The 26361-nt window shown below is 44.0% G+C and overlaps 1 protein-coding gene across 1 annotated transcript in view; it reads right to left on the reverse strand.

Moving 5' to 3' along the window:
- Positions 1-26361, reverse strand: part of LOC111249698 (uncharacterized) — a 49484-nt gene that overhangs the window by 13274 nt on the left and 9849 nt on the right. The window contains exons 3-6 of the mRNA XM_086987246.1: positions 13219-13655; positions 12226-12446; positions 11185-12134; positions 9264-9354 (exon numbers count right to left, since the gene is read on the reverse strand). Coding sequence (XP_086843372.1) covers positions 9264-9354; positions 11185-11243 — 150 coding nt within the window. The 5' untranslated portion in view covers positions 11244-12134; positions 12226-12446; positions 13219-13655. The remainder of the gene's footprint in view (positions 1-9263; positions 9355-11184; positions 12135-12225; positions 12447-13218; positions 13656-26361) is intronic.

Below are 26361 nucleotides of genomic sequence, written 5' to 3' on the forward strand. Positions count from 1 at the left end.
GTTGATTATCAAAACATCGAATGAACACTTGTCGGTCACTATTATCGTAGTCGCCGCTAGGACAAGGCCCGAGCGTTTGACTCACAGTCCCGCTGAATAATGGTCCTCAATATCGATATTTTATGTTATTTCATTGCGTTGTCTCTCGAAGCACAGTCGGTCTTAGTATCGGCCAGACGTAACAATTCGCAATACATGGTGTAATACGTAAGTTTTGTTTTGTTGTCAGAGCCGGTACATCTAACACCGCCGCCTATCGTTATATACCGACACGATGAATACTGCGCCTTTTAGGATCATACGGGAACCTCTGGCGCTAAACAATCCAGGTAACGCGAGCCAAGCACTGAACCCCTAAGAAAAATGCACACAAAACATTGCTACGAAATCAACTAATGACAGCGGCGCCGCACGACCCCTCTAAGTGGTTATGCCGAACTGTCCAAAATCCATGTTGGACAGACCCCCATAAAAAAGGCCTGATACGATTCCGAACGATCGAACAGCCCAAGCTAAGTGAAAACTGTTGTTATTTTTATAAAAATGTAGCATCAAATCTTAACCCAGCTTTCTCTCTGTCGTTTCGATGTTCTCTATATAGTTATAGGATAACGATTACTCTATGTGCACTGCAATGTACTATCCAAGAAGAGATTAAATAGCAAAGAACTCGCACCGTTTTCAAGAGAGTAAATTCCGCGGCGAAAATGGAATAGTCAAAGAAACGCTATGGTATTACGGGGAAGATTTGCCCGCACATAAATTTCCAAGCGTAGCAACGTTTGATACTCGAGAGTGTGCTTTGGACAATATAAAAATTCGAGCTATAATATATCCAGTATCAAACCCTGCCGTGATGTGTTGAAGAGTCCGTTTAAACATTTCGATCATATGGTTCTAAGACCGCGGCTGTCACTTATTGAAAACTCACAAGAGTTATACAATAAACAATTAAGTAAACAAAAACAATCGTGTAACAGATATGCTTTACTTTAATAAGTCTTTAAGAACCGATTTGTTCTCACGTTCACATGCGCGTCGAAAAGTGTGGAGCTTGATTTGAACGGGAATAACCATTCGTACTACTTGTATGTTCTGCGCAAACAGCCCTTGTAGATGAATTCCTATTCGGGTCATTGCCATTCCGTAGTCTTAAATGGCTCTGAATAATATAGAATTGTTTTTTTTTTTCTTTTATAATATAGATGCTTCATAATAGCTCCGAATAAATCAACTCGAATCTTGTTTCTATTTCGTGCACTGTTCGAGACCATCGACTGTGCGCTGTCTTGATGATTCTTGCGTTAAAGTCTGCTACTTACACCAAGTTCGATCTTCACTGTCAGCGCTAAATCGTCCCGCCGATCGAATACGTGTTAGATACCTCAATCATTCACAGTGTCTTCAAGCATAGAGCGCATAAATGATTCATCACTAACCACCAGTCAAAGCAACGGCAATCAGTACTTCGCTACTTTTCGCCTATATGCTTAGACTGGCTTCCCGGTCGAACTCGACAGTTTGCTCGCCGGGCAACCAGCACGGATGTCTGTCTAGACGAACCCAGACATTTGCATTTCTCCACCTTATTGTTTATAATCATAGTTCTACCTATATATCCAATGTAAGAACGTCATCAATGCACGCCAAAAGCGAATCCTATTTCTGCTTCAGCAGACGACGCGCACGGTAGCCCTGTCGTCTGCATTTGTTGCTGTCGTTGTCACGGTAGCTTAGTTCTATGTTTTTCCCATAGTCGTTCGCTTTACCCGTGAATTCTCGGGTACGAGCTACGGTGGGGTAATGGCAGCCACCGGAATGATGGTGGTAGCCACGGACATGGCGACAACGTAGCGGTAGTAGTTCGATTAAGAACGCGCCTCTTCCACGAAATGAAAAAACGCCAACAAATAAAGAATGAAGAAATCTAGCGATGTCTAAAAGCTAAGCCTAACTAGCGAATTAAGTAACATAGCAAGTCAGCGAACAACATGCGATGAACGAATTACGAAACAAATACCGGGAAAGTGTTAACGGTCACCACAGGAGGATACGATCGTTGCAGAAATAGCACCAATGGCATCATCATTAGCCGCATTAGCAGATTAAACTAGCATCATCGTCAGGAAGGCCCCGTGGCAAATGTTTCCTGCGGATTAGTACTTCTGTGGACGTCTTCCGACACTGTTGCAGGGACATCACCTTCAGCTGCGTAGAATGGATTATAGGGGCATCGCGTTAGCCGACTGGAATCTGCGGGAGCCTCTGATGTCTTTGGCAATTAAAAACTGTAGGTCGTAAGCGGTCGAAAAACGCTTGACGGTATATTGTCAGATTGGTTGATATTACGGTAATGTCAGTCATAATGTAATGTGGGAAACTACGCTGGTATCGTCCCTCAAAGAAGCACAACTTATTTGTGAAATTTAAATCAAACACGTCGTAACTTACATGCAAGAGGGACGATACCTGTTAGTCTGCTGATTCTGCTGATTGGTTCTATGGCGTTCTATATATTACCATGAGCCATGGTTACCGAGGCTCTAGGTTAGACCAGATATCTCTGTTCTAGCTGCTAAGCTAATCCTCATACCATTATAGCTCTACTTGGTTATTGCGCTATTAGGTGCCACTAACTATACCGTAAAATTGCAAATTGCTTCTGAATTTTGTATGTATCATAGTCATCCTTTCACAGAACTTAAGGAGTCCAGTAAGTTGCAAAGTGCGTTAGCTACCTTACTTTGCCCGTGGTCTTCGTATCTTCCAGCCGACATCAGGCAGCAAGTGATGTCAGTCGAATGAGAATATTTTTAAGCTTTACAGATACAACTTCACCTCCCGCTACGTCCACGTCATATAGACTCGGGCGCCCTTTTGTTTTGTATTAGCTTAGATATCCGTTGCGAACACAATAGCAGGAGTAAGTCCAGCCACAATAACACTGTCCAACTTCAGTGATTTTGTTTTTATTTTTGCCACTCAGTCAAATCTACGCTTTGATTGCTCTACGAATACTTCGTTTTTAACAGATAAACATCAAGTGTCCGATACGGCTAACAAAACAGGATACATTTTAATCTACTACGGTGTTCCCAGTTAAACTCAATGTGAAAAGCATACACATGCTGTGCCTATCAGTTGTATCGATAGCAACGGGGTAATATTTGTACATGTTATCAATGTTCGGTCCAACCATTCGATTCGATAGGCTGCTGTCAAGTCCGATAGCGTCCTCTCACGTCGATGAATCAGTGTCAATCGTGCGTTCGCTACGCCACCACCCGAGCCCCTGCCCTGACATCGGGGTGATGCACGCTGTGCCCTGTAGCGTGCAAAATGAAATCTGCATCGTCCAAACGTCTCTTTTTCTTTGATCAAACACTAATCCCTTTTTTCTAGGTTTGATTGTATCGATCGGTTTCTGAATTTCGCTTTATTCCGTCTCCTCCATAGCGACTCGCTGTAGCACGCAAAGCTGCGCACTCGGCACGATAGCTCCTGACCATGTGAAATGCAAGCACGAAAAGACCTTAAAAACCACCAGTTTTTATGAAGTCGGTAGCGTTAACACCTTACTAGTATATTAATCTTCTATCCCATTCATATAGTACTTCATCCATTGATCACCAAGGAACCAACTCCGCCTCCGGGCGCGGTGTGATTGCCTTTCGAATAGAAAGGTTCTGTTATCACTGTTGTCTTGTTCCCGACGCAGTAACGTCGTCCGGAGACGTTTGCCTGTCGAGTGGCTGTATGGGGCACACAACAGCGACAGTGCCGGAAGGTTAGCCAAGCGAAGTTCCCTTCGACCAATGCAGGGGCATTCAGCAGCCCAGCGACAACGTCATGGCCACGATCAAGTGCGCGTTGGCGAGACAAGGTGAACTGTGGCAGGCTCAAAGCTCTGGACAATGCGGCCTATCATGATCGGCTATCGAGAGAACGGTGGAGCGCCAAGATGAAAGATCAAGCTGCATCGTTGGTGGTTTTCGTAGAGAGGCTTGACTCGACCGCTTAGCCACAGGTAATAAAGTATCCCGAATAAATTAGACTAGCCGTTTCTACTGAATCTTTATCGAGGCTGTGGGGTGCTAATAGTTGTGGGTTGGTTGGGCGGGTTGATGGCAATAGTGTGTGTATGCCTGTGTCGACAGGGTAGAACAATTGAAATTGATAACGAAGCCATGCGGATGGAGGAAGTTGCGGAAACAAGCAGTACCCATTGCATTGAAGTAAGACGAGTGTTAAATCTTTCATTTAGTCGCCCACATTCTTTGGCAGATTTAAGCAAATATAGAGTTTAGTAAGATACCATGATGCGCTCGATAGGGTAAATAAACTGGATAAAATTTTTGACCTTGAACTTCGTTCCATCATACTCGACTATACAATCAACTGACTGGCATCCAACGAAGACAAAACATGTCTTTTCAATCAGTTATCTTGTGTCAGTTCGAATGCCGACATTGTGATCATGATAGCAAATCGATAGGCAACGTTTGAAGTTGCTTTTGCCCCTATAATGGATGTTAAATTATGCTCGAATAGAAAAACAGGCGAAACGAAACTCCTTCTTTTTTTTTACAGAATTCAAATTATTGCTACTACTACTACTTATATTTGTATAAGGTCAACTTATCTAATCTCAGTTATTGCCGAGGCCGCGACAGCTGCTACCTCAACCGTTAGGCGACCTTTATGATCAAACAATGTTACGCAACAGTGCAGAATACGAAAAGAGAATTCATCGTTGACAGGTCGCTTTATGCCATTTGCCAAGCTCGGATCAACTCGATCGCGCCCGTAAATCGTAAACGTAGTTTGCAATACGAGGCGGCGGGCGGTCGTCTTATTCACGCTGTTCGAAGAAGTCGGTACCGAATTAACAAAATGGCTTTAGTAGGTTCGAACTGTGTTCGTCGGCTGACGAATTTGACTTTTGTCGTGTTGCCACGACCATATGTTTCCGTCAATACGTATCAACTGATGTGGCTACATTAGTTTAACCCTAATACATATCAGTGCCATCTGAAGAATCCCTAGTTAACAGGAAGAATATTGTGACGTCAATGCGTCCCCTCCTCTTCTCGAGTTAGATGTAACTCAAACCTCATTCGAAGCAAATAGCTACACGCAAAACATTCCCCAGCAGCTTGTCTGTTTGCAAACTTGAGTTCGCTTTTTTATTTATTTGTACTTTATCTGAATGGTCGCGTGGTTTGAAAGTCGATGTCCCAAATTGCTGAGTTTGTAGGCTACTCGCGATTGGTGCGACTGTTTGTGGCTGTCCGCCAGCGATCGCTGGTTGGCAGCTGGCAATCGTTGTAACTAGCATAAAGCAAGAAAGGTTATATTTTTATCGCATACAGTTATATTTTTTCCACCGCCCTTGAATTCGCTGCTGTAAAGAGCTTGCCAGCCTCCACCTTTAACTTTTTTCTGCGTCTTTTCCGTATCGGCCATCAACGAGATCAGGATAGCAGACGATGCAGGTGATGCCAATAATGATGCTGATTATGATCATTGTCGCGGCCGAGCCAAAGGACGAATTTGTCCAAATACTGAGCACGGAGCTTCGCTGCAAATATCAGCAGAACAGTCTAAGGAGAATCCGTATGTCCGGATTCGATTCGACCTGCATCGACCAGAGGAAAAAGGCTGATGATCTTGGGAAAGCCCAACGTCGTATGTCTATGTCGGACTGATGATCCCGTTTGCGCGTCGCGAAAGGTTAAGGAATGGGCATTACGATCGGACTTACGCAGGGTGAAACGTAGATGCTCAGGCGACTTGTCGAACATGATCAATCGACAACTTGAGCAACGGTAATGTCGTAGGTGGCGGGTTGGACTTGGCACGCTGAAATCCTTTGCACGTTAGGTTTGCTGGCGGAGTTAGCTGTGTTGTTATGGCTCCACATGGCTGCTCGTATTAACGGCGACTTGACATGCTTGCTATCTAGAGCCTCAGAGATATTTCACTGCGGGTTATGCTCTCGGTGACGCTGGTGCTGCAGCTACAGAGATAGGGTAAATCGGAGGAAAATGTAGACCGCTGTCTTTGACCAACCGAATCTGACGATGGTTCACGCCTGCATTCCTGTATAACGCTGTCCGGTCCCATAGACATTCGACATGCGAAGTACTTTCGATCATTGTAATGGTTACGATCTGCTACTTCTAACTATAGTCACGGCTCGACGCTCAATCGTTGACTGGCGACGGCAGAACAGTTTAACATTCACTACCTCAAACTATTACACTCCTTCTTTCAGAGTCTTTGGCTTAACGTCAGACACCTCCTTAGTAAAGAAGCCTCTCCTACCTCTAGTTTTTTTCGAGGATTACTAATCGTAATGCGATGCGGCAAGGTCCAATCGCCACTAGCAATCGGCTGCTATGGGAGGACCGATCGCAGTTAACTGAGCTCTGCCAGGCGCGGTACCTTCCATAGGCGCCGCGAAGATGGTCAACTCAAGCGACTGGCGAAGAAAATCTAATTGAAGGGATGATCAACACGTTCGATTTTGTCTGAACAGCTCGGTCCGTTGTTAATCCCAAAGTGACGCTCCGCTGGTCTCACCTTCCCTCATGCTGTCTCCTGTGTTTCGTGTTCTCTGTTTTACTGGCGAAGGCGCATTAAGAAAGACCCACACGTCACTTAAGCTCTATCGCTATCAGGAGTGCTGGCGCTAGCTTTTGTCGTAACGCCGAACTTCTGCTGGCTACCTGAAGAGCAGATAGATCAGACTCGAGTAAAGAGTCACGTTAGCTCGCGATAACCGGCTGTTCAGAAGATGATACGTGAAATGATTACTATAAAAATGAGACTGAGCGCCGTTTCTATTATGTTTAACAGCGGCGTACGGCAATATTGACTGATGTTGTCTTGCGAAACCGTTAGCATAGTTTCTATCCAGACTGCACTTCTCTTCTTGTTACTTCAGGCTGAAGCGTCAGTGAACCTTTCGTGGGATACCTGATCAGATCTAGAAAAAGGACACAGATCTCACATAGATGCATGTGTGCCCCAAAGAAACCGTGCGGGTAGAAATTCTTTCTCTGTTAGTTCGACGTCCATAGGAACGAAGGAAAGTACGAAAAGTGGTTTTTGTCATTTAGATACGTCTGCAAAACTAACGAGACACATGCTGTAAGTGAACAAAATATGAGTTTCTATATAATATCTCCATCATAATGCAGTGGTTTAAGGGCATTTAAAGCTGCCCTGTTGGATCATTACTATGAGACGACGCACCTATGAAAGTATCAATATATGTATATAAAGACAATAATTCTGTTTATAAAACAAGAATACTGAGTTTTGATGTTACACGCTTGATCTTATTGTATCTAACATCTATACGCTCATGAATAGCGCTAAAAACGTTGTCTTTTGCTTACACCTCAATCTTTCGAATTTTAACGTTCGGTACGGCCGTTAGGCGTTCCATCAAATAACTGGCTCCTAGCACGAACCGCAACGTATTCACGCTGGAATTCGAACACAGACAACAACGTGCCCCTCAAGTTCTGCGGGCAAACACATCAGTCATCCCCGGAACTTGTTTTCACAGCAGAACAGACAAGAGTGTTCCTCTAGCAGTACGGGGTTATGATATAGGATGGATAGCCACATTACGACTTATGAGGCCTATCTGAAAGACGTTTAGCGCATATACCGTCTATTATATCGAAATATGCATACCGCCGTTTTTCATTCTTGTGACAAATCCATAACGTGGTCATCAAGCCATGCTCACGTTTCAAACAGCGTTTCACCTAATATCTAAATAGCGTATTTGTTGCGCCTGGTCTGTATTCCCTACATACTGTCCTGTACGGGCCGGAGGTTCCTCCTGGAAGGAGCGTCTCGCCAGACAATCACAGTTCACCGACGATCCGTACCCGAAAATTTGGCGCGGCGATCGCTCTAGACCCGACCCAGACGCCGATCCGGATCAGGTTACAAACACACATTGCTCAGCTATTCCCGGCGTATGTTTCAGGGACCGGCGGAGATGTTACGCGCAACGTGGTTTGGGTTAGTGCGTCAGCAGCGGCTATCGCTGCTGTTCTGGTTGTTTCTAGTACTGGCTCTACTCTCACTAAAGTAGTCTGGTGATGAGATGTTTGGGGTCACTCCGTCCTTCTCCCCGCCGTTCCGAGTCCTTTCTGTCTCTTTTGTTCTTGATCTAAGCCTGAGTTCGAAGCAGCGAGACGTATTATGTTTATCAGAGCCCTGGCGGAGCAGCCGGCGACTTCTGCACTCGATTTGGCTGTTGCAGACGATGAAACGACCGCATTGCGATTGGCGCGTCTGGATTTTCTCGCATTTGTTTGGCTGAACGAATACATGAATCTATAAACAGGCAACCATTAATGTAAAGAATGGCCTGTGAGAAATAAAAGCTGATAGGAAAATAGAGAGGGAAGAAAACGGTACTATAATATCAGTGAGAATTACACTTTGTGTGCGTACACGAACAGGCCATGAAGGATGATTGAACGGGACAATGACACGTCATGCTGCGACTGGAACTTGAGACGACTGTTTTGTCTTTTCGCACCATTCTAAGTCGCCCGTCTCTTACTCACGACCGGTAGAAGTGTGATTACATAGCCACTCGCAGTCTACATACCATATACTTGCAAGCATTGAAATATAGACGATTACGTATTTTTCCGCTATCTAAGTTTCCACTGGCCTTGTAATAATAACTAGCCTTCTGCGGATGCTTGTACTCCGACCTTGGTTCTACCATAAGAACGACTGTCGGAATTACGGGAATACCCGTTAAGATCGGGATCCACTCGACAGAAGGAAATCGTACGCGAATGCTGTCACATTCGACTCTTTGTCTATGTATAGTGTTCACAGCGGGAGCTCGTTCTAGTTACCTTGAATGTTGGCAGACTCAGAGAAGCGATCTACTTAAGATGAGACACAATTGTCGATGGTGCTAAGATATAACGGCTAGTCTGCGCTCAATTCGGGTCAAGCATCGGAACGCGCACTCTTCGCATAAACCAGTCGCAATAAATCGCATTCGAAGACTCCGACATTTGCTATAGAATACGACACCATCTGCGCGAATTGATGCATAATACAACTGAAACGAAATCGTCTGCTTTTTTGTTTATAACAGCCGACGACTGCCGGCAGTGCCATTGGAGACAACGTGTGCTGATAGTCGCTGATTATAGTTTCAATAGTTATATGTGTCCTAGACTTATCTATGTAATAGAAAACGAGTTTACATGTAGAAGATGATGGCGATTGTAATAGTTGCTTGAGCGGGGTGACAGAACGCCGTATCGAACTTTACTCGCGGAGCGCCATGGGACGACACTGCAATAGAGAAAAAGTCACGCGTTAGCTGTTTGTCAAGCTCTTTTAAGGTGTACGATGCGTGCTTACAAACAGGTGATCGCAATAATGTAGACGAGCTTTCCACATAACGTACACATGTATCTACCAAGGGAAAGTCGGAAACCGAAACGCCTTCTGTCTTCGGAAGACAACGTAACTAACTCAGCCTCTTTGCAACATACACACACAAATGAAACAAACAAAACTCAAGCGTCCGTATGCAGAGCCGGGATCGTCTGACACGGCTCTTTTAGCAATAAACCTAAGAGTCCACCTAAAGGTTAACCAAAGCGGGGACTAAGATGAACTACGATGGCGAGGGCAAAAAAAATGGCACATGACATGGGTGTAGGCCTTATGCAATTATATCATTTCCACGCTAAGTAAATTAGTTTGTGCAGGTCGAGCACACTAATAATTTCGCAGTTGTTTTACGCTGGTAAAAATATCAAAAGCTGGTGTAGAAGAAAAGTAATTAGGCAAATGTCAGCTCGAGTTAGGACAAGCATATCAAGTATCAAGGTAAAAATGAGCTATCGATACATTAAGGCACCAGATCTTCATTTCTATGATCGACAATAGCGCTGATCCTTTTGGATCGCCTCTTAATGCCCCATATTTATTAAATAGCAATTAAACTAATTATAAGGTCCAGTTGTTTCATTCGTTTTTAGGTTCCTATTTCTAATCATATCAATGCACTGTTGGGCCTTGCGCTTCACATTAGGGAAATCACGCTACGCAACTTGCGTTGTCATACTACAATGTCAGGGCAATACTACAACAAACAAATAAAACTGATACTTTGTTTTCTTCTTATGGCAACTTTATGTTACTTTCTATAGACGTAAATTTTATAGGTTCCAGTTAGACAATTATTGATATTTTCTAATGAGCATAAATGGATCGCTCTATAGTTGCTAAGCTATCTATCAAGTCTTTGCCTGTGGCAGATCCTTCCACTGTTCCCTTTTATAGAACTCGATACATGTTTGCCGGTTAAACTTGAGGGGTACCTAAAATAATCTAGATTCGGTTCCACACGTATACATACAGTCCGTTTCGTGCTGGTAGAAGTTACCAGTCTGATAGAGTGCTTAGCGGCATAAGCACCGGCCGTAGGATTCGAAACATTTAGATCTCAGATTTAGCTGAATGTCGCAGGTCCTAGGAGTCTTTAGCGATTTATCAAATCTGCAGTCCACAACCAAAATCAGATAGCCGTCCACTACCCGAACTATTCGTTCTATTGTATTGTACACAAATAGCCATTAAATTATAACTTTTTTTTTGACCGTAAGACTAAACAATCTGACTTTTCGGCAGTGCATATCCTGCTAAATATTAACGTCGAACAATCATAAAAATTCAGTTGATCGTTAAGCTTTTCCCCGGCCTTCGACAAGTCTCCTACCTAATAGATTTCTATACAGAAAGCCAAAATGTCTTCCATTAAAACGCATCCGATAAAGTCGTGTGCACATATGCACACATATAAACCAATAAGTCTGTATTCGATGCGGCGAAATACTGCTACAGATCCATTGTTTACGCCCAGTCAATATCTGGCGTGACATCACCGCTATCGATCTTCGATCGTGTGTGTACGCATGAGGCCTTACTTTCTACCTTTTACATTTTTTTGCCTTATTCTTTACGAAAATCTAGATCCTAGATTCAGCATGCACATATCTAGGAACATAATCTTCTTGGTCGAAGTCTTAGTTCGCCTGCATACATTTAAGCCTTTGCCGTTCGTAAATGCGTAAGTCTGTACACTGATTATAAGTGAGTTTGCGTTTAGGCTACCTGTTGCATCTTGTCGATTCTTCTGATCGATCTACTCGCTCGTTGCTTGTCTCATCCATACCGGTCCATCTGTTGGCCTGCGCCAGTGTATAGGAACGCTGTATTTTTGATGGTACTACGATGCCGAGGTAGTTATCGCTGTGCCTATGGCATGCTTTGCGCTGTAAAGTTCGTTATGATCATCACGACCGACCATGAAATGGCAGGATCTCTTAGATCCCCGTGATCCGATCTGACGGTGCCTGGCTGGCTCCAACCGGCCAGAAAACCTTTTTTCGAATAAAGTAATCGCTGGGGGGTTCGCTGTCGGAATACCAGCAGCACTGTGCGACTAAACCCGATAGTGGCAGCATCGGCGATCTGCTCGACTCTGGCTGGTCCTTGTCGGTTCTAGTCGGTCCTGTCGAATGATCACCTTCTATCAACTTGGAACATGCCAGGCCACGATCTGTTCGTCAACCGCTAGTTGAATCTATTCGCGTTGCCGCTACTGCTGCTGTCGTGGACTTTCGGTCGGCCGGTGGGTCCGTCGATGAAATAGATCGTCCGAACATCAAGCTTAGACCCACCCACTGGCCAACTAGACAAGTCTACGTTCCCAAGTCCCGGTCGACCCAGACAGTGGCTAACACAACAAATGGCGGCATATGCCGCTGTCTACGACCCGTCTAGCCAGCGGCAGAAAATCTCTCAAGCCGAGTTTAGTCGAACCAAATCGATGCTATCCCCCCAGAATCATCGTAGAACCACTGTGTTCCTCCTATAACTAACATAAAGGGCTTTTGCTCCACCAGCGCGCCACCCAACTGCTATTCGAAGCTCACTGTTGTCGCCGCTGCATGCATCCGAGAAGTACGTGTAGTGTCTTCTATCTGTCTCCGTTGGTTTGTGGCTCGTTCAGTGACCAAGAGTCTAACTGCATCATTTCAAGAGCCTGCCGGCCTGACTTCCTGAAAGGACAGAAAAGGCAACCTTATTGCCTAAGGAGCGACTGTCTGCTGATAATAACGTATGGACTCAAAGTAGAGACATAGAACTTACTGACTATCAGTTACTAGCCCAGCACGTTCGTCCGAGCTGGAGATCCTTGGTGGTGCTGATTTTGACAATGGGTTTTCATGGAAGACATTCGTATCTTGGCTGCGTCTTTGATCAATGCATTTAGAGGAGATTACGCGCACTTGAGACAAAGCCCCGCGAGACAACGTTCGATGATTGCGGCATGGCGTTTTTGTGATATTTCTCTAGCCGAACACGCGTATCTGCATAATGAAGACAAGTTTACAGAACGCCTTATATAAGTGAAAATCAAAGATATAGATATCCCCATAAAGCTACTGCGTCTATAACTGAAAAAGACAGATCATTCGGTATTATCTAGGGTAAACTAGAACTGATGGTTCCTTAGCTTGTTGCGCTGACGTTGGTTGAGCGGCGTACGTATATGGATAATAGATCTAAGCCAGATATGACACAAGACAACATCTGTAGACTGACGCCTGGATAGACAACTAAATAAAGTTTGAAATAGCTATTTTACCTAATACATTGGCTTTTGTCAGGGGTACTTAACAATATCACCAAGTAGCAGTTCCGTACTACGGGTTGAAAGAGGTCTTTCGAATATTCGGTAACGGTGCTGTCTGCATTGCCGTAATGCTAAACAAATTTCATGTTGGCAGAAATTAAGACTCCAACCAAAACCCATAGTATAATTATAAGTAAGGCATCTTTAGGTGGCGCATATAGCTTCATGGCAGTAGCTGCTGACGCATCGCTTTATAACAGTTGATAATGTCAGGGATGATTCTAAAGATAATTATTTCAAAATAAGAAGACGAAAAAAAAAACACTAGCGACAGAATATTGCAGGGTGACAGAAAAATTGGTACTGAAGCTCGTGAGGATGCTTTATCTTCCTGAGTATTACAGCGCTCCCTCCATCATTTGTTATGCATCAGACCTTCAACTCTTTAGAACAAGTAATTTTTCGATAGACGTCAGCACGTCGATGTATTGTTAACGGGTTGTTACCTTTGGGGGGTTTCCTACGACATCATCCTCTGTCGAATCGTCGTCTATACCACCAACGGCAAATCTTAAAAGGCCGGCCCGCAGGCTGCTTCTACTTTCAGTGCTTGTTGAAGTTGATCCGTAGGCAGCCAGGCTAAGGCGCAAAAGTGCACCTGAGCGCACCTGATCACCGGTAGTGGCAGCGATGGTGTAGAAATTAGAGGAGACCGATGGACTCCTAGGAAAACCACAGCCGGCTTCAGACTTTGGTGCCTGCTGTAGCGGCTTTTTACCCGTGCAGTCTTTGGTGTTATAAAAACACTTCGAGCGCAACCTTTTTTTTGTTGGTGCAGGTCGCAGGTTTCGAAATCGAACGCCGGCAACCTGGTAGCCGTTGGTCGTGTACCGGTTAGAGAAAATTCTTTATGTCGATAAAGCTCGGATGACGACTCGGCTCTCTGCTGAAATAGAATCAAGAGATGTGTAAGGATAGAAGAGCGTGAAGGAGAGCCGACGCTAAGGAAATATAGGAGCTACAAAGAGACTTTGCCTTGCGGCAAGTAGACCTTCAGAAGAAAAATGGGGGCCCCTTATGAAGTAGTCTAACTCGTCCAAGGCCGTTCTCACGACCTTGCAACAGGCTTCTACGTCTCCTTCGATGAGCTTCTTGCGAAAAGTGATGACTTGCTTTTCAATGGATCTACACAACATTTTAGATTGTCTTGGGCTCTGTTCAGTGATAGAATGGGTTCATCCCGGTCGTGTGTGAGTTTCGCACTCTAGCCAAAAACAAGTATACTTGTCTGTATGCATGTGCGTCGGTTTTTCTGTTTTTTGGTGTCCTTCTTATCGCAGTTTATCCTTCGTCGACGCTGTTGGTTGATTTGCGCTTAAGATGGGGCGTTATCGCGGAGTTACCGCTAGATCTAGACTTCGAAAATGTGTGGTGGGTCAGTGCACACATGCTTGCTGGGTAGCCCACTTTTAGGGTAGGGTTTTCAGAATGCTACTCAGTCCTATAAAAGATTATCGACAAACGTAACATGCCATGCGACTGGTTGTCGCTGGTTGCTCTTCAGACTTTTGTTTTGGTAGCAAGGTTTATTTAAAAAACGAAAAGAAAAAAAAGAACTCAGAGAGAGATAAAAAATTAAAAAAAAATAAAATATATTATATATATATATATATATATATATATATATATATATAAGATTTAAATAAATTAAAATTATAAAGGTACGTTTTAGGAAAAATGCTTTAGTACCCATGCGGTTAAGTAACCTCCTGAGCACCGTGTAGTTGCATAGCGGACATGGACGAATTGTGCCTATTGTTTGAATGCACACACGGACCCGCACAGATGATGCGCAATTGATGGTCAGACGTTGGGACTCGGAGACCTTCTTGTTCAGCACACACCCTCTGAGGCACACATGGCCGAAGCACACCTTGTTGATATGGAGAGCTTAGAATATCTGATGTGGTGGCCTCGGACGAATATGTCTGTGTGTACAAAATTCAGATCACGTTAGAGGCTAGAGAATCGAGACCGGCGAATTTCACGCATGTCCCGCATCACTTCACGAGGCCGCCAGTGGCCTCGTCAAGTGATTGCGCTGTTGAAGCGTTTCGGAGCGAGGGTCGTGTTCTCGTTCGTCTTATACATTTCTTCTTTTCTTTTTTTAAGAAGCACCTCCCCTGCCTTCGTTGAAGGTTTTACCTTCAAGAAACACCGAGTTTATGATACAAACAACTGTTGCGATATGCGATAAAACTGGTGAATTCAGAACTGGCCTAATCGAATTGAAGAACTGCGAGACCAAATAATGGCTAAGGGCAGGGGAAGAATTTTCGCGTCGGACGTGAATTACTATTTACAGATATTTCATATTGCGGATCGTTCGCAAATGCATGCGAAGGCAGCCTGATGTTCTGAGACAACGGTGCCGAATTCGCGCTGATCTGTGTGGTAGCGAAAAAAACGATTTCGAAGAGATCGCTTCGGCTCGCCTCGTCGGGAAATTGTTCGCGGTGCAGGAGAGAAGAGTCGTGATCGAAACCTTGACTCCCACGATTGTCACATAATTATGGTGGTGATGGTGATCATGACATGGGGTGATTGAAGCGTGATCGTCTCGTCTCCTTAATGGGCTTTGCTAGGATCGCAGACGCGATGCCCTATAACAGTTAAATGGCGACAGGGTTGTAGGATGATGGCTGCGGGCACGCCATATCGCCCATGTAAGATCGAAACAAATGTAACATCGATCATTACGATACAAGTTAGCGGTGACTAAAAGTAAAATGAAACACGAGATAGCTGGAATTGGACTTTAGTATAGCAACGATCAATTTGCCGTGGCCCTATAGTTGCAGATATAGACGACTTCGACGTTGGACACTGAGTACTGTTAGACTTTGCTAGCTTATGTCCAAAGGTAGTGAGACTGTGTCCCCTCGGGATAGCAACGGAATAAGTTGTCTGCCTACTACTGAACTTAAGGCTGCTTGATGGGCAGGTTTAGTTTCGAAACTACCCATAGATACACATCGTTTGTTTCGTGCTCGGAGGAGTCAGCCGTTTGAAACAGTGTTACTTAACTGACCGAACGTAACACTTGAAACATCTATAAGTTAATGAGAACGTAGCATTCAGAGCTATTTTCAATATGCGGAAGCGTCACAGAGAAACTGCGATATTTTTATGTGATCTTATTCTTTCTTCAGTGTCTTATTGTAATTTTAAGTTACCCTTTATAACTTTCGTTTATAAATCCCCTCTAGAAACAGCGCAATTTCGCACTGCGCGTTTGACTGGCTCATTAAGCTTTCTTAAAAGTCCTTTTAGCATGGACAGTTTCTTTTAGAAGCACTCACTAAACTTAGAATGCGACACATATACAAGCTCAGCGTGTGCGAAAAAACTGTCCCGGGATGTAAGTTAAAAATACTATTCGTGTTTATTCCATGCGCTCGATTATGTTCAACTTCCAACTGTGTTGAAAAGTTTGATCCGCCGTTGAAATGTTCATAAATTTCTATCCTTGTCGATGTTGGAATGGTCCACTGCGTTTGTACTATAGAAATATGAGGGGACACTGAAGCGCCTCGTGCCGAGATATCGAAAAATGTAAAATAGAATTCTGGTTACTCTAGATGACCATAATGCAATGTTGAGAAAATTTTATATCGCTATTTTCACTAGGCTCGTAAAGCTTGTAGCTAAATAGAGAGACGTATTACGGTCCTTCAGAGCGAATCAAAAGCGTCCAAGCCCGCTGTAGCCGTTGCAGTATTATTGTTCACTCGTTACCATAAAAATCGTTCTATATCGAAACGAATAAAATACAAATATGTAAACCCAGATTGACTTCAAGGCTAAGCTTCTATTTTAATATGAACGTATAAGTCACTCACCATGACGAGATAGCTTTACTGCATGCCCCAACACTTATACTTCAAAGTCCTTAGAAATGACTGTTGTATAAACAGGACAAGCAGAAAAAGAGTATGGCAAATTGGATTCATCTTCAATCATTTTGGTACCGCAATGACATCGTGTGTGTTACGATCACATCAGACATTTTGCCATTTTCCGACGCTACAACGGCCGTAGCACCTTCTCTGAACAATCTTAGCCCCTTCAAATTCTTAATCCATGAGACCCACTGATGAGGTTTCCCAATTGCATTTGTTAGCTTTCCTAGTTTCACGCGCATTTTTAAGCGAAACACTGCTACTCTGCGCTGTCCCTAGGAGGGTCTGCTATTCCAACAAGGCACAGTAATAATTCACTAGGTGAATCAGTAGAAACCGACATAGAACGTCGGTGGACATAAACTTCTATGACTGGATTTCCGTCTCCGTTTCGCGACGGCTGTCTGACTCGTTCGCGCGTTAGTGCTTGACGTCACGCTTGCTGGCGGTGGTCGAGGTTGGGCGCTGTACCAATGTGCACAGGCTGCACCTGTGCACAAGTTTCCTCTGCCTTTATTATATAAGGATACATTGTGATATATCTATGATGACTGTCGACAGAAAAACGTCAAGTTGAATAGAACCTAGCATTTTAGCCCGTATTTCGTGATTGTTTCGACATAGCTGAAGGCTCTGGGATGGACTGACGATTCTAGGTTATGACGAATTTATCTCATGCACTGAAATGTTACACACGCGATGGTGACGGCATGACAATATGGTACAACGAAATGATACTTCCAATGATAGAGGATTCTTTGTCTGTATTTGTGATAACGTCTCATGCATTCGATAGAATATGAAGAGTTTTTTTTAACTGGTATATCGTAGGCAAAACAGTTTACTACACGCTTTCCAACAGACCGCGACGAGACAGGAATAGGTGGATTTATTTTTATAGGGCATAACGAATTTAACGTAAACTGAAAGTTCTTCGGTATAATAATACTGCAGGTGTTATGGGTGCACTTTAGGCTTAATCAGTAAATTTTACCAGTAATCGTGTTGCAGTTCATTCTATTGAGGCTCAAATGTCACCTCGACTTAAAAGCTATCATGAACTAAGCAGGCCATTGATCTCGCTGCAGGACTTGTCATCATCTGCAGTAGTTGTGAGATTTACACGTCGAACTTTTTTTAGGTCCTCAGGTGAGAAAAATCAGAGTGTTATTGAGATGATTTGAATAAAGCGCCACCCGCAGTTTATACACCACACGAATTGTCGGAAGCAAGTCTTCAAAAACAAGATGAAAAGAAATGCAACCAATAAAAAGATCGCAAAGAGCAGCGAAAAGTACATTTTTATGAGAAGTCCCATTGAGTCTGTATGTAGATATTTGGTACGGTCTAACCCCACGTCCAATCTTTTCAACGAAGGGTGCCGCGAGCAAGGAACAAATAAACCTTAGACTAGTACGTACATAAGCCGTTAATTAATATCTTGTGCAAAATAGGAATGGTGAAAAGCCTAAACTTTTCAATTACTCCTCTTTGTAACCGGAACATGCAGAACAGCCGCAGAGCTCAATGGTATACTTACAGAGACCGCGCAGCTTTTGGATTTCGACTTTAAAATGGAGCGGCATCTGACTCCATCTCACTGTGTGGGATATACCACACCGTTTTGTGCGCGTCCACCCTCCCTAACTGGCCACAACTGTCATTAGTCATCATTTAGCATTGTAATAATGAAATTGCACTAAAATCATATAACATGCCTGTAGTGTACACACGTGCACCAGTTGCAAACTCGACGAAGTTTACAGCCCTCTACATGCACCTATACGATCTTGGTGCCACAGCTCCGGCTGTTATCTTGCTCATGTAATCTTAAAATCACTCAGAAGCGACTGCATGAGTCACGGTCCAGTTTCCGCTGTGCGCGATGCATACATCACCTAAAGACCCTTGAAACTGTCATACAATACACTTTTTCAGCGTCCTTCAAGGTGGAATGTATCTCCTCCAAATGGAGTTGCCCAATTCCAGACTACTATTGCAAAATAAGAACAGGAAATAAACTTATTTTAATTTTTTATATAATATATAAGGCAACAACGTTTCAACAACGATTGAGTACGCCTCTGAACACGGTTGTCAGCAGTAGGGAATGTGTTTTCAAAACTACAATGTCTATGCACTATAGTGAACACCCCAATACTCGTTTCCGAGTAAAAGTTACTGTAAATTCATAGATGGTTGCAATGACGGCAATATTGCTCATCCACGCAACGGCTGCCAACAGAGTCATTTAGGCATCGACTATCACATCGTCTGTATCCGGTTCTCAGCGTGTTAAGGAAGGGAAGTTACACCGAGGTAATGATGTTCAATAGATTCCCGTTGAATCTGTGATGCAGCTTCTTTGACTGACTGATGTCACGCGTATATAGGCGATCGGTTGATTATCTATCCCTCATGGTTTTGATCTGAAAGCAATAAGACGAAGGAAAAGATACGACGGGGAAGGATGATCACGAGGACGTCACAAGGCCTAATGCCGCTCACCCATCCTGTGCACATCGCAGAGACTCAGAATTGTTTGCAGGGAATGAGTGCTCTGCTTAGTTACCAGAATAGAAGGAAGATTGCATATTGCTCCGGATTATTAACTTACTCCGTCTTTCTCTTTAAGGCTGGCGGAAGGAACAGACTGCGCCATTAAATTGCTGTTAAAGCTAATCCTGTTACTCCTCTTAAACTATTATTGATTTCATTAGATGGGTGTATAGCAAAAATTTGACTGCCTGGGAAAACTGGCGCGTATATAGTAGTAAATATCGGAATGAAACAGCTTCGTATGCCTGTGGCTTCTATGACTACTTCACGCAGAAATTTATGTAGGCTGGCGAACTCGTAGTGTCGACATAAGCGGGCTAGCACTATTAAATCAAAACCTTTATACTCCCTACATATGCGACAGGGTTCACGATATTTGAAGTGGTCGGTTCCCATGCTTATATTGAAGTGGGGTGCCCCCCCACGTCTTCTTGCATTAGAGAAGCGTTCGGGTCCGATAATTTTCCTTTTGTATTGCACTACTTTTTTTGTTCTTGTTCAAAATCTACCTTAGCGAAACCAGCAGTACAGGAAGGCAACACTATTCATGCGGCGTGATTTGACGTGCGCTATATAAAGCAGTAAACAGTAGAATGCACGAAGCTATAAATTAGCTAGCAACAACATTTAGGATAGGACTCTGAAGGCTCGCGTTATGATGTAAAGGTTGTTTTGAATCCTTTCTTACCTTCCCTTAATCCGCCAACCTATATATGACAACTTTAAAACAAACAGCTGGGAAAACTGTTTGCAAGTTGCCGCAAAGCTCTACCTAATAATATTCTTTTACGCCCCAGCGCTCGCAAAAAGCACCCCTATAAATTTGCGAACAGCTCTAAACTTCAAGCAAGCGACGACTTTTGCCGTGCACCAAACGGTCCGTCCCCAAGGAGCCCTAGTTCCGCCCTTATATATGCACATCCCGTAGTAACACCATGCAACTTGCTCGCACATATGCTTACATATGTACCAGCACTGCGTCAACGCTGAACTGCCCGGTAGCTAGATGGGGAGCGTACACATCGAAATGTTCCATGCCATCTGTTGAAATTTCGGTCTATCATTCGAATACCAGCGGGAACGCTTGGTGACGGCTTTGCCTTGTAGGCCTGCTAAGATGAGCCGAGCTAGCGAGAATCTCACTTGTTGCTTCGGCAATCTTTCCTTAGTGCTTCAGTTCGACTGCTTGTGGACGCGTTGTCGTGGCTGGCAATATAGGAGCGTGGTGGTGCTAAGGCCGTTGCCGTTGTCTTCGGATCGTCTTTTACCAGTAGGCTTTCAAATGTCCTTATGCCTTCTTGACCTGTCCGTTATTCTTCATCGAGCGCTAACGACTTAGCAAAGTTCAGTAGATCAAGAACAGAAACCCAAAAAATTCTGTGCAATGACTGTCAGCGATGGATCTGTCCTACGAAACAATTCGCGCAGATATTTTAGTTGTAGAAGTGAATATACTAAACTGAATCGCAGGAAAAAAAATGAATGACAACTGTCGATAAGATCGCCCATACGAAAGTTTATCGCCGGATCAAACAGCAACATAATCTTTTTAGCGGATTACAGGTGTAAGAACGTGATTCAGCACCTAACCTCACTACATTCCCACAATGTATTGATCTGAAACAAATTTGATGGTTTTTCTAGAGTCGGTTAGCAGAGGCATACAATAAGGTAGACTGTCAAAATTATTGTATAAAAGATTTGGAAAAATGAACAAGAATGAGACCTAACGGTGTTCTAACAGGATCATTATTGTTAGGTTGCACGCTAGTTAGCGAAGCACTTTGTATTGTTGTCCACCTCCATCTGGGCACAGTAAACCCGGTACATAGCACGCCGTAATCCTCTATACAGATACTGCGACCGCATCATTGGCAATTTACTCCAGTAGAAATCTAGGAGCATCCAACGTAGCTCTCCTACATTCGACACCAAACGTAAGTGATGAAAAAAATCAACCTGTACTTAGGGTGCTTCGAAGCGACTCGTCCCCACGTCACAAGTTGTTATTGTTTATCTCATGTTCTATATATATTTTTCCACGAGACCAACAACAGATTTTGTAGTTGTTCCTCGTCTCTTTGAAGCCAACGTGTCCATGTGCGTATCCACATGAATACATAAACAGACGCGCCTACAAACACGCATCTGTCCATGAGTATAAAACACAGGCGCCAGCCCAGGCTCCGCAGGACAGAAACTCGTCAGTTAGGGTGTTCAAAGAAACAGCAAAAAAAACGACGCAGCTAAGAACAAGAAGAGGGCAAAAAGAAATTCTAAAAAAAAGGACGAGTCGTACATATCTTGACGGCTGCAGTCTTCTACTCTATAACAGTTCGAACAGAAATAGCTCGCCAGTTATCTGCCTGTCCAGCCACTGTATCAAAGGCGCAGGACCTGCATCGTCTACGCAGCGGGAGCCTACGCCAGACAACCTCCCCCTCTCTCGATGCGGTAGGCAACTAAAATGAAGAAAAAAGGAAAGAAGATCTGAGCGGAGAAAACTACATCGATTCGAAGAGCAAAGCTTGAAACAGCGCACGACATGCAGAAGAGCACAGGTAGCACAACGGCTATAGGGACTTCGTCTCCGAAGAACGCTTAAGTGGTTCGCTGGTGTGTCGAGGTCATAACTGCATTGTGGAACAAATAGAAAGCTGTTAGCGAATATATGCTATGCAAACGAACGTTGTGATTGCTCAAAGAAGGATGTGCTAATACCTTTAAGTGTGTGCGTGTGTTTGTCTTTTTTATGAATTGTCGTAGGTGTTGATTTGATAAGAATGTAAAGATTAAATGGGGAAAGCAATGTAAAATACGCATGATCAAAACGTGGGTTTAGTAGTCAGTTGATTTCTGAATATACACCATTAATAGGAAAAATTAACCACTGAATGCTTTGGATGGAAATATGGCACATTCGTGTCCACCAGAAGCTAATCTTCCAGAAGGAAACGCAGGCATCGAAGTCTGTCCATACTAAAATATTGTTTTACATTAGGACCTTCGTTTCGGCCGCAGTTGCAGTTGTTCTGTGCAAGAGTCCATTAGAAACAAGTAGCTGCTAGAGTCAAATTTATCTCGCAATAGCATTGGTCCTAAAGTTTTGGTTTGTGAAAACTCCAGTGCGGCCCGGTTGCGCTAGTCCTTCACAAGTCTATGTACACAGATTCAGCAATATGTCGATCACAAGCAACGTCCGCGGGTTGGCCGAGTCCGTTGTTAGCTATAATAATCTGATAGGATCAAGGGATTACGCGTGTTTTTATTGGAATAAAATCCAATTTATAAGGGATACATTTTTCGAACTTCTTTATATACGCGGTGTTGTGGTAATATTTATATGACCCGCAATGCGCAGAAGATCAATTTTAGCTGACGGATAACCTAGAGTCTAAAGGACATTTCAGTCAAAGGGTTCGTCAAGTTCCTGGGTAGGCTGTCAGTTATAGGACCTTGTGTAGAATTTTTTTTGTTTTTTCTGATATCAGTATTTACCTGCTTAACATTCCTAGCATTCGAGTTGTACTATGCATTCACTTAAGGTCGATGTGCCAAGATGTTCTGTCCGCTCCCAAAGAATTGCAGCTACAGACTAAACGCCTCAAAGCCAGGAACTTGAAAGCCATGGGTTTCCGACATCAAAAAGCTCGCTACTCCAAATCTCGTGTTGGCGATTCAGCTAGATTAAACGTTAGCTTCATACGAAGGCAGCTTATTTCCTTTGTTTACGTTTTAATTGGCCTGCTAGCTGAACGTTCTCAGAGATACGACAGTTCAGAGCAAGTCAAATCCAATCAAAATAGCCCAATATTTGTGTTTAATAGATCAGTCATTTCATTATGCAATTATTAATGGACAAGTTTCAACGAAACTCTTTCATACGCTTTTTTTCTACGCAGCCGACTACTTATCGACTATTACAGCCGTTTCGACAAAACAACCTTTGCTATAGCTTTCCAAAAGAAGCTTGTACAATCATCGACCAGTCGGTCTCAACATGACAGACCGCGTCTGCTAGGAGTGTTCATGATATGGGATAGCTCTATCCTTCAGACTTCTCTGGGTCTTTGAACCTAGAGCGTCTCGCCAGCCGATCACCCCTTCCCTGGTCAGTTGGAATCGTTGAAACCAGCCTTATTGGCCGGCTATGAGACTTCCCGCTGACTGATCGGGGGTGGTCCATACGGCCGTCAAACGGATAGAGAGACAATGAATAGCCGTCGTCCCTTCGATTCCCATCTGATCATAATATAATGGTATAAGGGTATGTAAACTGCTCTTACGAGAACGATATGGCGTTGATGATCTTCGACTATGAGGTTGCCTGTTTGTTTGGCTGATTCCGTTTGTGTTAGCATAGGACCATACGTTTGGTAATCATCGTTTGCCGTATATGTTGGTAGACGCCAATATCTATCCAAAAGTCACCACCCGGGGAAGAATTTGCGTTCATATTAGGATAGAGAGGGAAAAAGAGCATGCGCGAAAAGGAGGAAGGACTCGGCTAGTTCTGCAAGTAGGCCTGTTATAGCTGGTTGTCTTTGAGGTATGTCCGTTAGCCATCTGTCTCGGGTTGTTGGTGCTGCTACTTCTGCTAACGACAGCGGCTTGTACGCTCGTGCGTTTCAATGGGTCCACTGAAACAGTACAACGTGACATGATGTTAGGCAGCAACGCCTGTACAAATAGATATCTGGTAGTGTTTCACTGTCTGGTCCGTTCCATCCATGAAAACAATGACATCGCGCAATTCGTTGGAGTACCAACGCCGCCTTCTCGCATGGACTACGGCCATCGGCTGTTTGCTGTGTCGTGTTGATGGTCGATATCACCCCGTCGATATAAACTTCTGTCGATGATACTAATGTGAATGGAGCCGAATAGCAGGCGCATCGAGGACAACATAAGGTTCATGTGAGGCTTAGGCTATTTGCCAGTATCAAACGCATTATAATTCGTTTCGAATCAGCACAGCCATAGAACGTAACAGAGCTAGCTAATCGAACGCGATAGAAAAGACTATACATAACGAGAGCGTACATGTTGTCAAAAAGAAAAGTCGGTCGAAAGGGACATTTCAATAAATATTTGTGCATTTTTTACAGAAATAGTATAAAGGAAGTCGGATTTCGCCGTATGTCGTACCCTATCGCGCGTGCATTTGTTTATGTGAATTGACAGGAGCCATTCAAAGCTGCCATATTGTGTGTTAAATATTACGGATAGGTTTTTAGTGGTACAAGAGAACGACGAAGATCGCAGGCAGTAAAGAGAGATGAAGATGACGGCGTTCGAAGGCCATTGCAACGTCTCGCAGTAAACCATCTTCCACCAGCTTGACAACAGCGCCACGTACCGAGGGAACCACAGCCCGCTTGTCTGTCAGGGCTGAGTACCTCAAAAGCTGTTATAATTTGCAGCATCAATTAGCTCTATGCTCGTCCCAATATATGCTGGCCGAATCTTCGTCATGCTCATCCATCCCCATAACTAATAAACGTCAGACGCATTTAAGCCGTCAGCACACCGTTCGTATCATTATCATGTCACATATCAGTTCTCTGCCTGCATCTGGGTCATCGCTAATGTTCCCGTAACAGACGGCAGTCAGACGATAAACGCAGCTACTGATGAGGCGAGTGACCATAGACAAGCATCATTGCATCTTCAATGCAAGCAGCAATTCCTATGACATTAATCGTTAGTAGCGATAGCTAGGACGATAGTTTAAGCCAGACAAGCCCTTCTGCACGTTGCCCATGCGAAATTGACTGGCCTAGGCTATTTGGCGAAGTGATCCATTTTACCTGGTCTACGTAGCGGTAACGATTGCGATGACTCACACAAGACAATCGAGCGGCGGCAGCGACTTCGGAGACGAGATGAGTTAAGGAGTGGCCATATTCATGAACAACTTTAGTGCCCTGTATGCGTATTGGGCACGTAGGGAACTTTTAGAGAACTGTTAGTTGGAACGGGACGCCCTATTTTAAGTGTATTTGGGCTAGCATTCCATATCATAATAGAGATTCAACCACTTGTACGTGGTGTAGTAAGACGCTCTCTGTCAATGACTAGAATAAGTTGTACATATGCTCTGAGCAAAACCACGTTACCGTTTCACCATGTAGTTGGCTTTCGTAGTCATCATTGACTACGAAAGCCAACTTAGCTACACTGGCAGCTATAGTCTGCTTTGTGCGTTTATGTATGTATTTACAGCGTGCCTCCGTCTTTCACCTATGAGTGGATCAAGTCTTTGAGCAAGCCGTTTTACTATCGTGCACTATAACAGGAACATAGGATATTCTATTTTTCATAATTGCCATCACTGCAGGCCGGGTTGAACAATGCTCGGTGCTTCTGTGGTAGGTATCTAACGGTACTTTGCTGCTGTTGCTGCCATTTCTGCGGCGAACTATATATGACAGCAAGAAACTGACGAAACACGATGATCGTAGCCAACGATGATGCAGAAATCGGCTCAAATGCCCTCAAAGAAGGGACATGGCTTGTACAGTGCATTATATCATTCTGGTTAGGAGACGTTGTACTCACAGAGCGTCGTACTCTCGTGGAGGAGACTAAGTCTGTTTGGAGGCACCCCGCTTCCCAATATATCTAGCGGGGTATGGCTAATCGCATCGGTCGACAATCTAGTAAACGGCATATAATGGAATAGTAGACATTGGCATGGCAACAGACAGCAATCTGACGCGGTGGTTTGCTTTATGTGACACGATCGGCTGTCGCTGGGTTCCGTTCGTGCACACCACGCACAGAGGTCCTTTGCCGCCAGGAGCTGACCGAGACGGGCGTACGGAGTATTTACGAGCGTGTAGACTGTTTCTCGTATCATGTCGGAGACCATTGTCGCGTGAACGCCACCGAATCAACGAATCTGGCGGACCAGACTGTTATCAGCGACTTAGCAGAGACTTGAGTCTTGCTCCAAGTTGATTAGCGTAAGCACCGAAAATATGGGCGCATAATACGGCGTGACGACGCGGTGAGTGACTGAAGAGGCCGGCCTGGTGTAAGCACATTATTGGATCAGTGCCATCATTGTTGTTGAGCTCCTGATGAACTCGAATGCGTCCAAGAGCACAGACGGGAAAATGGACC

This window comes from Varroa destructor, unplaced genomic scaffold (assembly GCF_002443255.2).
Source record: "Varroa destructor unplaced genomic scaffold, Vdes_3.0 BEIS01000004.1, whole genome shotgun sequence".
Lineage (NCBI taxonomy): Eukaryota > Metazoa > Arthropoda > Arachnida > Mesostigmata > Varroidae > Varroa > Varroa destructor.